The sequence below is a fragment of the Heteronotia binoei genome, chromosome 8 (assembly GCF_032191835.1).
Source record: "Heteronotia binoei isolate CCM8104 ecotype False Entrance Well chromosome 8, APGP_CSIRO_Hbin_v1, whole genome shotgun sequence".
Taxonomy (NCBI): domain Eukaryota; kingdom Metazoa; phylum Chordata; class Lepidosauria; order Squamata; family Gekkonidae; genus Heteronotia; species Heteronotia binoei.
The window spans coordinates 77,080,384-77,097,209 of NC_083230.1; the positions used below are offsets into that span (position 1 = coordinate 77,080,384).

Here is a 16,826-nt window from a genome sequence, read left to right on the forward strand (position 1 = left end):
TATTATTATTATTATTATTATTATTATATATTAATTTAACATTTATATATCTTTGTGACGGAACCGGCCTGATTCTGCCTTCAGACCCGGTCCCGTCAACTCCCTATTGAATCGCCAATTCCTGGAGGGAGCTATTTCTCCTTCGGCCACTTGGGCTCGCTGCCACCACCTGCTCAGTCTAGGGGTTTGGATTGAGAGGAACAGGACTCCCAATCCCCCTCTCCAGCTCTGAGGCCAGGCCTCAAGGTCCTCTGCCACCCTGTACTTGGGATTCACAGAGACCACAGCACTTCTTCGGGGAACCCCTGGAGGATTGGCACCTTATCCAACCACAGGCCTTCCCCCTTTCCCCGGGGCTCCCTTCAAAAAGCGTGGTCTAAAGCGGTTGGGGATCTATGTGGTACAGAGTTTGACTGCCAGCATTCAAAACAATAAAAATATTTAATTAAAAGAGAAAAAAAGAAAAGAAAAACAAAACAAAACAAAACAAAACAAAAACAGTTGCATGTAAAAGTTTAGCACCGCACAGCACCCGCACAGCAACCAGCATGACAAATAAAAGGTGGATTTAAATGCATCCTACTGTCCCTGGTCTAAACTTGCCCTGCCTTGTGGATGACTTACTCGGTCTGACTGCCTGGGGTCCTCTTCCTCTTGAGTAGGCCTCTTCCACAGGCAGGAGCCCACACACAGGCAACCTCTTCCTTTGAGAGCCAGCTGAGAACTGGCTTTTTCCCGCCTAACTCAAATAAAAAGAACAAAAGAACTTCCTGCCCTCTAGGAGGCTTTCCCCCTAGAGTTGCTGGTTTAACTCCAGAAGGGGGGAGGCAATGAGGGGAAGGCTAAAGAACTTCCTGCCCCTCTAGGAGGCTTTCCCCCTAGAGGCGCTGGTTTAACTCTGGAAGGGAGGAGGGGATGGAGGGAGGCTAGGCCAAAGCCTACTTTAGTAGTTTAATGTTCCCTTCCAATGAAGCACCAACATTGACTAAGATGGCGTTTCTCCACATGTCCCCCTCCTTAGATTCTGAGCTGGAGGGCTTGCCTCCGGCAGAGGTGACCCCGTAGCAGAACCCAAACAAACCAGGGAGAAACCCATTAATCCAAACAGAACATATACCAAGATTAGGAATTTCCCCAACAATACACAAAGTCCAACACCCTAGGTGTCCATGTCCTTTCTGGACAAAAAGTCGCATTGCTGCATTCGGAAGGAATGTCTAGTCTTTAAGATTTACTCCTCCATCTCCCAGGACCACCTCTGGAGTTTGGTGCTCTCCCTCAGTTGCTGCTGTTGCTGGGATGAGTGGTCCATCAAAGGAGGAAATTCCTGGCCGCACATATGAGGTTGGAAACTGCCCAGTTCCCACACAGTTGCTTCTTCTTTATCCCTTATTGGTGGAATGTTCCCTCTGTCCACTCTGACCTCCCAGAAAACCACCTCTGGTGCTCCAACCAATTGTTGTTTCAGCTTCTTTTTGTCTCCTTCCTTCCTACTTATATGCAACACCCTGGATCTCGCAGAGAATGGCTGTGGTATATTCACCTGCACCACTTTAACTGTCTTTCCAGTCTTCTCCATAGCCACCACATAAGTAGCATCGTCCAGGTCATCCACAATCACATGGGGTCCCTCCCATTCCGCTTTCCGTTAACCAGTATGAAGTGGCAGGAAAACCATCACCCTATCCCCTGTCTCAGCTTCTGAGAACTCCACTTTCTGGTCCCTTGCCACCTCACACAGTGGTTCCAGCCTAGGGTCATTTTGAACCTCAGACAGGAACATTTCTGGCTCCCCCAGACTTTCTAACATCTGTTCCTTCAAGCCACCCCTAGTCCCACTGTTTCCAGAATCCTCAGCAAAGGTTTGGCTTGGGTTCTCAGTCCCCTCGGTTGGTTTTTCAGCACTACCCAACTGACCCCCCTCCTGCCTGGAAGGTCCCACAGCTTCCCAGGACTCCTGTCTGCCCTGCTTCAAGACAACCTGTTCTGAGAGAGTCTCAGAAGATCCCACTTCCTGATCCACAGCTACTTGGTGAACCGGTTCCCACCTAAGGTCACTCAGGACCTCCTTCTGGAATCACTCCCATTCCCCCAAGCCTTCAGCTATGTGCTCCTCTGAGCCCACATTAGCCTTGCTGCTCTCAGAACCTCCTGTAAAATCTCCACTCTCCACCTCTGTCTCTTCAGCATGCACATCCTTTACGCTAGACAGGTTCCTTTCCTTGCTAGGAACATCTACAGCCACTTGCTGCACTTGGGGAAAGCTACACCCCTCTTCCCCTTGGGAACACCCTCCTCCAGGGCTTGAGACAGGCTGGTCCTCCCCCTCCTCGGTGACTGATCTCTCTTCGTCCTCAGTAACCTGGGCTATTTCCCCCTCCCTGGTTGGTGGTGAGGTGGCTTCCCTAAAGTTGCCTTCCTCCTCCCACTTTCTTCTGAGGGTTTGGCTGCGGGTTACAGCATTGATAGAGTACTGGCCAACCAACAAATCCCGGCCCAATAACACTGGAACTGTCTGTTCCTTCATTACCCCAACCTCCATAAGACCTGCTGATCCTCACCATTCCACTGGCATCCGGGCCACAGGAATCTTGGTGGGTGGTCCCAGAACCCCCTTGATTCTGAATGCCATATCAGGGACAATGTCAGCTTCTGACACCAGATCTGCCCTCACAAGGGTGACTGAAGAGCCCGTGTCAGCATATCCCAAAACCAACCGGTCCTTAAGCCTTACTGGTTCAACAAAATCACTCCAGGCCTCTGCAGGCTCCATTCTGGTGAAAAGACATTCATGGCTTACCACGGCCACATACTCCTCCTTCACCTTTGGAGTGACTGGTGCTTTTGTGGTGGGTTTGGGGGGTTCAGCTTGCAACTCTGGGCAGACTGACCGTAGGTGTCCAGCCTTCCCACAGTTGTGGCACGTTCGAATCTGGGGCCGATCCTGATTAGTCAAATCAGAGGATTTCCTACCCTCTTCCTGGGCAGGTTTCTCTTCCCTTTTGGGTGCCGGGTGTTCCTTCCCACCCATTGGGGACCCCTTTTATCCCCTTCCCAACTGGGAAGGGATCCGATCCAACCCCTCTCTGTTCTGCACCAGCTCGTCTGCCAGTTCTGAGGCCTCTGTAATGGTTTTAGGTTTCCTATCTTTTACCAGGCATTTCAACTCTTTGGGAAGTCTTAAGTAGAACTGGTCTAAAATCAACAACTGAAACAAAGCCTTAAAATCCTGGGCTTTTTCTTCCTCTACCCATCTCTTCCCAAGATCCCCAAGCTTTATCCCAAATTCAGAATAGGATTTACATTCTGGTGGGGCTAAACCCCTGAACTGCTTTCGGAAGTGGTCTGCCCCCAGTCTAAACCTTTTAAAGACAGTGGCTTTATAGGTTGCAAAAGTTATCCCCCCATCTTCCATAGGCATGCTGTGATAAATGGCTGCAAGTTCTCCAGTCAGGATGCTACAGAGGTAAGACATATAGTCTTCCTCTGCAATTCCCCACTGTTTGGCTGCCTTCTCAAAGTTGGAGAGGTATATGGAGGGGTCTTCTCCCTCTTTGTACACTGAAAAGTCTTTGGGGGTGACTTTGATCTTTTTGCTTTGTTCAGCTTTCAAACGTAGCACCTCAAGCTCATGGTGATGTTGCTCTTCCTGCTCCCGTCTGTGGATCTCAGCTTGTCTTTCATCCCTCTCTTTCCTCCCGTCTGCGGATCTCAGCTTGTCTTTCATCCCTCTCTCTTTCCTCCCGGCGGTGGATCTCTGCCTGTCTTTCATCCCTCTCTCTTTCCTCCCGGCTGCGGATCTCATCCCTCTCTCTTTCCTCCCATCTGCGGTCTCGGTCCGCCTCGATACGCATTCTCTCCGGTTCCAATTGTAGCCGCAAGGTTGCTTCTGACTGGGTGGGGTGCACTTCTGCAGGTGCCCCTGCATGCTGATTATGCTCCAACAGGAGATCTTGCATATCTGCTACAGTCATGTTGTCACACTCCAGCTTTTGCTTTGCGCACTCTTCCTGGAGCTGTGGCTTTGTCATCTTCAGGATTTCCCGTCTCTTAGCATGCTCCATCCTAACTAAACTAAACTTTCCCTACTCCAGTTGACCCAAAAATAAAACAAAACCTCTGTTGCTTCCTCTGGGTGCTTACACATATCAAAAACCAAAAATGCCTGGGCAATCAAGTTCTCTGTTTGTTCTAATCCCACCGCTGCCGCCAAATGTGACAGAACCGGCCCGATTCTGCCTTCAGACCCGGTCCCGTCAACTCCCTATTGAGTCGCCAACTCCTGGAGGGAGCTATTTCTCCTTCGGCCACTTGGGCTCGCTGCCACCACCTGCTCAGTCTAGGGGTTTGGATTGAGAGGAATAGGACTTCCCAATCCCCCTCTCCAGCTCTGAAACCAGGCCTCAAGGTCCTCTGCCACCCTGTACTTGGGATTCACAGAGACCACAGCACTTCTTCGGGGAACCCCTGGAGGATTGGCACCTTATCCAACCACAGGCCTTCCCCCTTTCCCCGGGGCCCTCTTCAATAAGCGTGGTCTAAAGCGGTTGGGGATCTATGTGGTACAGAGTTTGACTGCCAGCATTCAAAACAATAAAAATATTTAATTAAAAGAGAAAGAAAAGAAAAGAAAAGAAAAACAAAACAAAAACAGTTGCATGTAAAAGTTTAGCACCGCACAGCACCCGCACAGCAACCAGCATGACAAATAAAAGGTGGATTTAAATGCATCCTACTGTCCCTGGTCTAAACTTGCCCTGCCTTGTGGATGGCTTACTCGGTCTGACTGCCTGGGGTCCTCTTCCTCTTGAGTAGGCCTCTTCCACAGGCAGGAGCCCACACACTGGCAACCTCTTCCTTTGAGAGCCAGCTGAGAACTGGCCTTTTCCCGCCTAACTCAAATAAAAAGAACAAAAGAACTTCCTGCCCCTCTAGGAGGCTTTCCCCCTAGAGGCGCTGGTTTTAACTCTGGAAGGGAGGAGGGGATGGAGGGAGGCTAGGCCAAAGCCTACTTTAGTAGTTTAATGTTCCCTTCCAATGAAGCACCAACATTGACTAAGATGGCGTTTCTCCACAATCTTAATTTAACATTTCCTAATCAAGTGCCTCCCACCCAGCCCCAGGACACATAACACGTGCTAAACTTGCTACTGCCTTCTCCCCTACAGCATCAGGCTCAGCAGCCTGGGACCAGGGCAAACTTTGGAGTGCCCATCCCACCTTCTATGTTCATTTGAGTGTCTTTCAAGCAGCCCTGACTCCTCTCTGCTGTCACAGCCTGTGAGCTCTGCCCTGCTCTGATCCTTCCATTAATTAATCATCTCCACATGCAGCTTCCTGTTTGTAATCCTAATATTTGTTGTTATTTTTAAAAATAACAGTTTAGCACACTTTAGTTTTGAAAACATTTGAAAACTCCTGTCCCTGCCCTTTGTCCCCCCCCCATTATTATAATTGGCCTTGTGTTGGGGAAGGGTCAAAACAGAGGGTCCAAAAGGAAATTTAACTATGGGAGTTTGGATTCATGGAGTAAAAGGACAAGTCCTCTTGTGGATCAAAAACTGGCTAATTAATAGGAAACAGAGAGTGAGTATAAATTGGCAATCTTTGCAGTGGAAGATGGTAAGCAGTGGGGTGCCGCAGGGCTCAGTACTGGGTCCCATGCTCTTTAACTTGTTCATTAATGATTTGGAGTTGGGAGTAAGCAGTGAAGTGCCCAGATTTGCAGATGACACTAAATTGTTCAGGGTGGTGAGAATGAGGGTCGTGAGGCACTCCAAAGGAATCTATTGAGGCTGGGTGAGTGGGCATCAACGTGGCAGATGCAGTTCAATGTGGCCAAGTGCAAAGTAATGCACATTGGGATCAAAAATCCCAGGTACAAATACAAGTTGATGGAGTGTGAACTGGCAGAGACTGATCAAGAGAGAGATCTTGGGGTCGTGGTAGATAACTCACTGAAAATGTCAAGACAGTGTGAGATTGCAATAAAAAAGGCCAACGCCATGCTGGGAATTATTAGGAATGGAATTGAAAACAAATCAGCCAGTATCATAATGCCCTGTATAAATCGATAGCGTGGTCTCATTTGGAATACTGTGTACAATTCTAGTCACCGCACCTCAAAAAGGATATTATAGCATTGGAAAAAGTGCAGAAAAGGGCAACTAGAATGATTAAAGGTTTGGAGCACGTTCCCTAAGAAGAAAGGTTAAAACGCTTGGGGCTCTTCAGCTTGGAGAAACGTCGACTGCGGGGTGACATGATAGAGGTTTACAAGATTATGTATGGGATGGAAAAAGTAGAGAAAGAAGTACTTTTCTCCCTTTCTCACAATACAAGAACTCATGGGCATTCAATGAAATTGCTGAGCAGTTGGGTTAGAATGGATAAAAGGAAGTACTTCTTCACCCAAAGGGTGATTAATATGTGGAATTCACTGCCACAGGAGGTGGTGGTGGCTACAAGCATAGCCAGCTTCAAGAGGGGATTGGATAAAAATATGGAGCAGAGGTCCATCAGTGCCTATTAGCCACAGCATATTATTGGAACTCTCTGGAGCAGTGATGCTCTGTATTCTTGGTGCTATTGGGGGGGGGGGCAAAATGGAAGGGCTTCTAGCCCCATTTGTGAACCTCCTGATGGCACTTGGTGGTTTTTTGGCCACTGTGTGACACAGAGTGTTGGACTGGATGGACCACTGGCCTGATCCAACATGGCTTCTCTTATGTTCTTAAGGGACTATGTTTGAGGGCCCTGAGAAATGCCACTGCAACCAACAAGTGGCCAGGCTCCGCTAAAGTCACTAACTCCTTCTGCCAAGAGCATCAACAGGGCTTTGGCAATCTACCTTCAAACAGGTTAGCAATTTCATTCAGACAACCTTCCCCCCCCCCAAAAAAAGGCTGAAAAAATAGGAGACAACTGAAAAGAAAACTGAACTGCAAGTTTGTAAGCACCATTATCTTAACTCCTTGAAACAAAGGAGTACACAAATTACAATGGCAGAGGAGAAACAGGTAGCATTGTCAGGTTCAATTTTCTCCCTGGTGGTGGGATTTGGGGGGGGGGGGCATTCCAGGAGGGTCATGGCCACTCCAATGTGATGATGTTGCACAGAGTGACATCATCACATTCTTGATGCTTCCACACAGCCCTGCTTTTCTCCAACCATTTAAAGGGAAATTTCCCTTAAAATGGCTAGGGGGGAAAGCAGGGGCTCCGGGATCCTGCCTTGCGAAAGGCAAAATTGTCTCTCGCAATGAGGGAGTTGGGGGCACCTGCCTGGAAAGAGTGAGTACTGTGTGCTCCCAGCTTGCAAGAGGCAAAATGCCTATTGCAGAGTGGCAGCGGGCAGCACCCAGCACTTGCTCTTTCCAAGTTGGGGAGGGTGGCACCCACTTGGAAAGAGCATGCCTCTTGCACGGTGGGAGCCAGTGGCATCCACTCTTTTCAAGAGGTGCCCCCAGAGATTGTTGAGGCGGGACTTCTCTCCCGCCAGGCAGGTGGCTGGCATCAGGGGAACCCCTGCTGGTACCTGGGAACTGGCATCCCTAGAAACAGGCAGCCTACAGATCCCAGGGCATGGCAGTAGGTAGAGTGGTCCAAATCCCCTCTAGCTGTAAAATGCAGTGAATACCAAATCATCATTTTTTCCTAGGGTTACCATCCTTCAAGTAGTGGCAGGAAATCTCCTGGGATTACAAGTGATCTCCAGGTGACAGAAATTAGTTCATCTGGAGGAAATGGCTGCTTTGGAAGGTGGATTGTACGGCATTACACCCCATTGAAGTCCCTCCTCAAACTCTGCTCTCCTCAGGCTCCACACCCAAAATCTCCAGGTATTTCCCAACCTGGAGCTGGCAACCCTATTTTTGCCTGATCCACTTCAGTTTTGATGCTACAATGCTGGTAGAAGGAGCTCAGAGAAAGGGCAAAATGTTGCAAAAATGCTAGCTTAATAAATCCACCTGTATCTATAAATAAATCCAACTTTTCTTAATCAAAGACCTGCAAAATCTGGTCTGACTGCATGACTACAGGCCGACCCTGCAACTCAAATCACAATAGAAGGTGAGAGAATATAAGCACACAGCTACTCGCACATTATGCTTAGCTGTCTGTCTTGACAGAAACATCCATGTATCTTTCTCAGACTACAATTTTAGACTTCTAGGAACACTCCCATGAATGAAATCTTATTTTCACAATGGTTCCAGCTCTGTAATAAATTTTGGATTCATATTTATTGTTGTTGTATTCCAATATGTGACTACACAGGTTTATCTCTTTTTAAAATCGGTTTTAAGTTCTACAATGTTACTGTGATCTGAACAGCTAGAATCAAAAAGTGTTCCTTGAACATGATGTTTTCCATTCCAAGTACACCTAACTTGAACTTAGTGCAGAGAGGCTATTAGTTATGTTTATTAATGCAGTCCTATATGCCACAACTCCAAGTTGACTTTCAATAAGAATTGAATGAATATATCTGATGGCAAATCTGGCTCCTACATATGCAATGCAGATGAGGTAAGTTATTATGAGAAACATCCATTTTGCATTTCTTGGCTTTTTTGAATACTTTACACTGAAGCATTTCATCAACATTTATTTTTGCATGCAAATTAATTTATCTGAATTTATGCTTGTAATTTGCATTTTAAAAATTTGAAGATGCAAGTCAAGTTTTTTAAAAGGGAAAGAAAGGAAAATGGGTAATGGGCTTACATTTATATCTTCAATTTATTTCACAGTTACATGGAACTGTTGCTGAAACTGGTGTGTAAGCTGGGGTGGAATGACTTCTGTCTTGCATAAATAAGACAGATATAAATCTTAATATAAATCTTAATATAAATAAATAAACCAGTCTATTACTAGCATTTCTGTGGTCTGCCAAATTTACAAAGCAAGATAGTGTACTCAGACTCTCTTGATAATTAAGGCCCAACTAATCTTTGCTCAGTGATCCCAAGCATGTAATTTTGTTTCAAAACATAAGAGATTCCTTGCTGGATCAGACAGAGGTCCACCTACTCCAGCACTTTTTACAAGAACCCCAACGAACAGGAAGTACAAAGTGGTTCACTGCACAAAGGTCCGTGGATCATCAGCAGACTTTCTCCACACCCCTGTTTTATACAGCCTCAAAAGCAATAAACTAAGAATTACATGATTGCGATTCAGTAACCTTTTGTTCTGAAATAATAAATAAAAATACCATGGAGGAAATGATTTTCAGAAAACATAGCCATTATTGCCTAGTACCATTAAAAAGTGAAATGGAAGTGTGGTAGTAAACATTCCTTTGATAAATTGCTCTGTGAGGACTTAAAAGGAAATCTTAAATGTAGCATTCACTGGAAAGGGGAGAAACCCCACCATTTTATCTGAATAAGCCTTCTACAAAGTATATTCTCCATATGAACCAGTGGCATTGAGGACTCTTGTTAATTCTGCTGCCACAGAGTGACAAGGCTATACTTCTGGAATTATCTTATCATTTGACATGTTGGATCCAGTTCTCACTCTCATGTGTTCACCCACCTGTACTAACTCTACATGTGTATTTAAAAGTCTGCATATGTCTACTTAGATACGAGAATCTGCCCATGTATGCTGTCTACAGCTAACATAGACAACAGCCCCCTTCAGCATGTCTGTGTGTATAGCTCTGACTAAATTTCCATTACAAATCTATCCTTTTTTCCAGGGCTTGGAAACTCAGTGGTGTAACTTTGCCCAGGGCAAATTTGGAATACAGGGAAAGAGGTTTCCACACAAACATTTCAGTTCAAGCATTTTAACATTATCAGCCTGTGGACAAACCAGAAGGCCTCAGTTAGGGGGCCATTTCACAGCTTAATGAAGCTGAGAAGAGAGTACCAGTAACTTACTGTTATCCAAATTCTATTTCTGTGATATATAAACTATGCCTGTCCTTGGTGCTTCTCTCATAAATCATCTGATCAAAGATAGAGTTGAGTTTTGCATTCTTATTCTCTACTCCCCCCCCCCCCCCCCCCCGCAAATTCTGTTCCTTTCCCAACCAATACCTAAACTGTAACTTCCCTCTCTTTGGCAAGCAGATATGTTTTTAAATTACAGGACAATTTATCTCAAATTTATGAGGGTATTCGAATATGACAGGAGAGACTGGGCATGTTTTCTGCTTTTATTTATTTTATTTTTTTAAAAAATGGCCCCTTAGCAGAGTAGCTTTCTTATTTCCTCCACACTTTTGACACAAAATTATAATCTGGAGGTGAAGAAATGTTATCAGGGTTACTACTGTGCAGTGGGTGCTCCATGAGGCACTTTGGCTTAATCTCGGTTTGCCAACTCCACACTAAAATCCTGGGGATTAGGGCATGGAGCCTGACGAGGAGAGAGACTTCAGCATTGAATCTACCCTCAAAAGCTGCCATTTTCTCCAGGGGAACTGATCTATGTAGTCTGGGGATCAGTTGTAATTCTGGGAGATCTGGCAACCCTGCATTAATCCATTCTGTGACCCAGTGAAGTGGGTAATGTAACTAATGCAATGAGAAATGTATTCACATATTATTCCATTAAGGTCGCTGCAATGAACATGACAACAACATCCAAGAAATCCAAGGCAAGAGCCAAAGCAAGGAAACTAGCCAAGGGTTTTTAGAAATCAGGATTGAAATTTATATGCATAACAAATTTTTCCAAATATTACATAACTGCAATACAGAAATTCAAATCTGAATAGTTGTCCAAGATAATTATTATTTCAAATTTAATAACTTAAAAAGCAGCACAGTTAGGAGAAAGTTCTACTGAAATCAGTGGGCCTTGCTTCTGAGTACACATGCAGAAGATCAGGGTGCTACTCTCCCTAGCAATTAGAGGCTTCATATTTCAAGACATTGCAGATGTTTTAACATTCCCCACCCCCAAAATGAATCTGTCTAGATTCTCTACTATTCACAGAGCTCTCTGATCATATTTTTGTTTCTCCTTGTCTTTCTAGCAAGGCCAGAACCAGAGTTCCTGGTGTCCTAGGCCATGCCAACACCCCTACCCTGGGCAGATCTGGGAAGGTAAGGTCAGGGAAGGGCGATGGCTCTTGGCTTTGAAGGTGGGAGTGGCAAGGTGTGCTCTCCTCAGAAAAGAGCACAGGCTGATGAACCGCTCTGAGAAGCTGAGAGTGGCCAGTGGCCTGTGCACTCCTCTGAGCCAACTGAATGCGGGCTCTGAGGAGTGCACATGCTGCTGCATTGCCCCGCTGCTCTCGGCTTCAAAGGAGAGAACGGCAGGGCATGGCATGCTTTCCTTCAACCCTGGCTTCCCGTACAAGGGAAGATGGACTTGGAGGAGAGCACATGCCAACCTACCAGTGTCAGGCTCCTGAGTCTGCGCTGGCCTGGTAACCCAAGACCAACTGGCCAGGGGGAGGGGTTGCCTAGCAGCACCCATGTGGGCCAGGTGGCACCCTAGGTATCCACCTACCTGGCCTACTCCCACGCACTGGCCCTGCTTCCTAGAGAAAATATAAACTGTGTAAACAACCTAGGTCATATGTATAAACAAAAATGGGTGCAAAAGAATTCTATTTTCAGAAAAGCCAGGGAGAAAATGAAAGGTATATCTCCTTACCTCTGCCATCAGCTAGACATCGGTTGTATCCCACAGGGCTGAAGTACTCAAAGACAAAGACAGCTACCGCAGATATTATAAGCAGCATTACAAACATCATCACCCACACATCAGCACTGAATGGCTCTGAATGGAAGAGGAAAAATTGGGTAATTCACAGCAATTCATACCATCCTATCACCAGGACATACAACCACACTTTCTTAAATGGAAGCCTGAGGGAGCCAGAGGCAAAAGCTATAGACAGAGCTGTGCTTTTTCTTTATATTAATACAAATATTAATTCTGTACAAAAAATCCAAAGTCTATACCAAGAAAAGGTGGATTATGTGACCAGAATAAATCATATAAATTGAACTTGATTTTCTTGTATTTTGTATAATTTATACTCATTCTATTTAGTCATGGGGAAGGCAGGGCACCAAAGTCTCATTTTCAGCCACTGGAATTCTGACTCAGCCACCACTCTGTCTTATAAGATTGCAACAGGTGCTGCCAATGCATTTGCAAAGCACGGCTCCACTACCATAAGGGCTAAATGCTAGTTTTTATTTAAAAGGAGCGTTGCAATGCACAGGAAACTTATCCACCACCATATTTTGCATTCTTGTTTTGTTGTACTGCAGGACCCAGTAATTACAGAGCCCTGCTTATAGACAGTGTAAGATAAGAAAGTTGGTTAAACAACTGGGTGCAAATGGATAGTTAAACCATTGAGTGGTCAAATGTTTTATTCACTTTGCTTTAGCAACAGATAGATGCACAGAAATTAAGCTGCATGAACAGACAAAGGATTGGATCCACATAGTCTGAAGAGTAAGCAGAAGGTACTTTGCCTGTGGGGGAAATTTCCATCAGATCTCTACCCCCAAGCTGCAATACATCGCTGCAGAGCATTCCAGAGACCCTTCAGGAGCAGCTTTTTCACAGATGCAAGTGACTGAAGTGGGAAGGGGGATATGGGATGTTGTGCCTTTGGAGATGCATTAGGGTTTGAAGTTTCATGTGCTAAATTTTTGCATAACAATCATGGTATAAGCTTTCCTGTGCACATGAAAGAGTATACCTTGAATAAAATGCTGTTGGTCTTGAAGGTGCCACTGGACTCAAACTTTGTTCTGCTGCTTCAGACCAACATGCCTGCTCGCCTGAATCTAAATTTCTGCATGCTAGACAACCAGAAAACACCAGATATCTCCCTTGCACAATGAAAACGAAGTGATATGAATAAATTCTCCAAATGTGCATAAAGTAGGTTCTCAACGGAATTTTGATCATTATAGTTCCCGTTTTGATAAATATCTTTGTCAAGAGATGCACATATAAATAACCTAAGAGTATTAAAGTAAACAAACAACAAGGTAGAAGCATCACTATTCAGCTAAAAATACAACTGCATTGCAATGGCTGGAAGTAAATGTATGCTGCCAGGACCGTACTTACTTCAGCCTTTACTCTGAGGCTCTCAAAACCATGTGTCAACTTCAAAAATATTTATTTTAATATTTCTTATCTCTGGAGCCTTGCATCCTCTGTAATGTACAAGACTCAGTGGTACATACTTCCTGCTTGGCCAGTAGCTCTCAATAAAAGTAGGCCCCACACACTTCATATAGACCTAGGCCGTTTTCCCACTCACGTTTTACTGGCGCCACGACCATCCTGACGCCGGCGAATCTGCCTGGATTTCGCAACAGAAGCGCCGGCGCTCCCAGAAGCGCCGGCGCTTTCCGTCGCTAAGCCAGCGCAAACGTTTTCCTGCATCTTTGCGATTTCCGTTTGCGCTGGCTTAGCGACGGAAGTAGCCGGCGCTTCTGGGAGCGCCGGAGCTTCTGATGCGAAATCCAGGCAGATTCGCCGGCGTCAGGATGGTCGTGGCGCCAGTAAAACGTGAGTGGGAAAACGGCCATAATGTAACACAAATGCTTCAAACAGAGAAGCAAGATTTAAAGAGGCAGTATCAAGTCATACAAAGCATGACAAATCATTTTGCTGACTGAGACCTCCTGGTTCTAAGGCATTAAACATGTGGATAAACCTGGCTTCTTGCTGCAGGAGCACATTTGGAGAATTTGTATTCATATAACTTTTGAGTGTTGAACAAGTCTTTACATATTCCTTGGAAGCCTGGAACTGTAATGGAACTTGGTGGTCTGGTTTATGTTACTCTGGCTATTGTATTTATTGGCAACAGTGTGTGTGTTACAACATGTTGATTTTTTCTCATAAGTATTACTAGTGTTCTGTGTATTTTTTTATGTGTTGGTGATATTAAATACATTGTTTTCATTATACAAGGGAGATAACTGGTGTTTTCTGGTTGTTTAGTTCTTCTCCCTCCCTGTCCGTTTTTTCATTATTTCACTATTTTTCACTATTGCTAAAGGCACAGAAGAAAGGCTGGTAAAAGAGATGTTCACCATAATTATTTTGATTTGGAAAAGTAAGGTAGGGGAAGCCAAATAAACTTGTTTGAACAGAATTAAACACAGCAAATTAATTGATAATTTAATTAAATGGAAACTGCTTTCATCAAGTAATCCCCAGCATCCTGTGATTCCTCAGAAGAAGCCTTTACCTAAGAAGGCAGAAGGTGAGACAGTCCCATTGCTTCGTGACACCATTACACTGATTCCTGTCTCAATGAAGGGCACAGAAAAGTCTACCACTTCTGAACGTTCTGCATTGATGGTGAGGGATCCCACTGCCATATAAGCTCGTTTGGCAACCACCTAAAGGAAAGAAAATAAATTGTTACAGTTTTCTGAATACAGATTTCATTCAGTTATTACTTTCTGTCATCATATTACATTCTAATAGCTGAGTTTAACCCAATCTGCAGATACCTAAATGTGTGAATAGGGGCTACACAGATTTTCCTGAAAACTTGGGGGACCTCCCAGGTTTGCAGAAAAATCTAATTTTTTTAAAAAAATACATTGGGGAGGTTTGTATCCCCCCTTAAAAATAAAAGCATTGTCTGTGCTTGAGCAGACGAAACACCTACCTCCTCCCCTCTCAGGGTGTGTGTGGCTTGGAGCTCTGAGGGTCCCAGTAGTCTCACCCTTGTTGTGTTGGTGAGGCTGGGAACTATGACAGTTCTGGCACTGTTGCCCTTAGTGGGGAGATTGTTGGCTAGGAGCTACAGTGGTCTTGGCAGCATTGCCACTTGAGGGGTGTGGCAGGGAGCCTCCCTGGTCTCAGCAGCATCCCTCTTGGTGTCTGGGAGAGGCCTGGAATCAGAGATGTCCCAGCAGCATCATTGTTGGGGAGGGGAAGGTTAAGAGGGGAACAGATCCCTCAGCAACTATTGCAGATCTCCACTTGTCTCATATCTAATAAACACATTAGATGCAGGTGAGTAGTAGGCTTCCCAAGTTTCTGCTGTGTGGGGAGTTTCCCCCGATTTCAGGGCCTCTAATCTGCTGCCCCATAATGGGCTGGTGGGGCAGCTCTACCCTCAAAAGCTCTTGTGCATCATGACATGCCTGATGCGATAATGTTACCCAGAAGTGACGTTATTGTACCAGGCACATCATGTGCACAACACTCTAGCAATCAGGTAAAAACTCCATGGCACCATAGAGTTTTTTACCTGATTGCTAAAGCATCATGTGTGCAATGTGCCCAGCATGATAACGTCACTTCCAGGTGATGTCATCATGCTGCACACACAAAGCAATCCCCTGCCTGGAGCCAGGTAAGACTTGGCAACCCTAATGGGTAGCCAGGTTGGTCTGAAGCAGCAGGAAAAAGTTTGAGTTTAGTGGCACCTTTAAGACCAACCTTGAATAAAACTTTGTTGGTCTAAAAAGTGCCACTGCACTCGAACACTGTTCATCTAATAGTCAAGTGTGGCCTCATCTACAGATTGGAGCCACACTGATATAAAGCAAATAGTTCTTTAAACTTAGAAACTTACAATTACATTGAGAGGTTTAAATCCCTCCAGAAAAAAAATCTACTTGCTCTGGTGATGGTGAGGGGACAGGGAGTAGTCCCAGCAGTGGAGGCTAGTAGCCACTCCAGGCCTGCTAAGGCAAGGGCATTGGGAACCACAGCAGATTTGGCACCTGAGGCTGAGGATCACAATGGGCGCACTGGTGTGTGGGGGGGGGGGTGTCAGGAGCTGCAGCAGGCCCAGCAGCATGACCAGGAGCAGCGCTGGTGACAGCAATGGTGAAGGGGAGCTGCAGAGGGCCTGGAGGAAGGTACAGGGGGTAAAAAAAATATTAAGAGTGTGAAGGGATCCCCTGCCAAGTGTTACAGGTCCCCACTTGTATATTCAAATTCTCAGCTCTGAAGATACTTAAATATGGAGATTGAAGCAGTGAACAGGCAAGATGGGTGTCTTTTTGATGTTGGTTCTTGTATGACATGAGAACCGGTTTGGTGTAGTGGTTATCTGGGAGAACCAGGTATGATTCCCCACTTCTCTACTTGCACCTGCTGATGTAACCCAGAGTCAGTCACAAGCTCTCACAGAGCTGTTCCTCTCAAGAGCAGCTCTATCAGCTCCACCTACTTCACAGGGTGTCTGTTGTGAGGAGAGGAAAGGAAAGATTGTAAGCCACTCTGAGACTCCTTCAGGTAGTGAAGGGTGGGGTATAAATTCAATCTCCTCTTCTTCTAGTATTGGATGTATATTGAATCTGTAATGGCCCTTGGATAATAAATGACTACTTGACCCTCCAAAAAAAGGGGGGGGGGTCTACAAACCCCCAAAATGCCCAAGGTTTGCAGAAAAATCTGAAATTTAAAAAAAAATCTTTTTAAAAATCAACACATTGGAGATTTAAAAACCTCAAATGATAAACACAGTACTTGCAGCTTTAAACAAAACAGATAAAACAGATAAAAATACTCTCAAGTGGCCATTGTTAGGCAACGGCATAGCCAGATAGTCCCAGCCTTGGTTTCTGTCAGAAAAAGTTTGGGGGAGGGGGCAGGACCCTTTCCAGAGTTACTTTGGTCTTTGAAGGAGGACCCTTCAGTGGTAGGACCATCAGGAACCACCAGATTATTTGGTACCACATGAGTTTCATGCTGCACCTAGAACCAACTTCTCACTGCTGCTCAACAGCCGTCACTCCACAAAAGCTAGCATGGTATAGCGATTAGTCTCAGACTAGGACCTCACATTCCCATTTTGCCTTGGAAACTCACTGGATTACCTTGTGCATCATTTACTTCACCAG

At 45.3% G+C, this 16,826-nt stretch overlaps 1 protein-coding gene across 1 annotated transcript in view; it reads right to left on the minus strand.

The window, feature by feature from the left end:
• Positions 1–16,826, minus strand: part of GRIN2B (glutamate ionotropic receptor NMDA type subunit 2B) — a 502,950-nt gene that overhangs the window by 61,111 nt on the left and 425,013 nt on the right. Inside the window, exons 7-8 of the mRNA XM_060245306.1 lie at positions 14,207–14,360; positions 11,629–11,754 (exon numbers count right to left, since the gene is read on the minus strand). Coding sequence (XP_060101289.1) covers positions 11,629–11,754; positions 14,207–14,360 — 280 coding nt within the window. The remainder of the gene's footprint in view (positions 1–11,628; positions 11,755–14,206; positions 14,361–16,826) is intronic.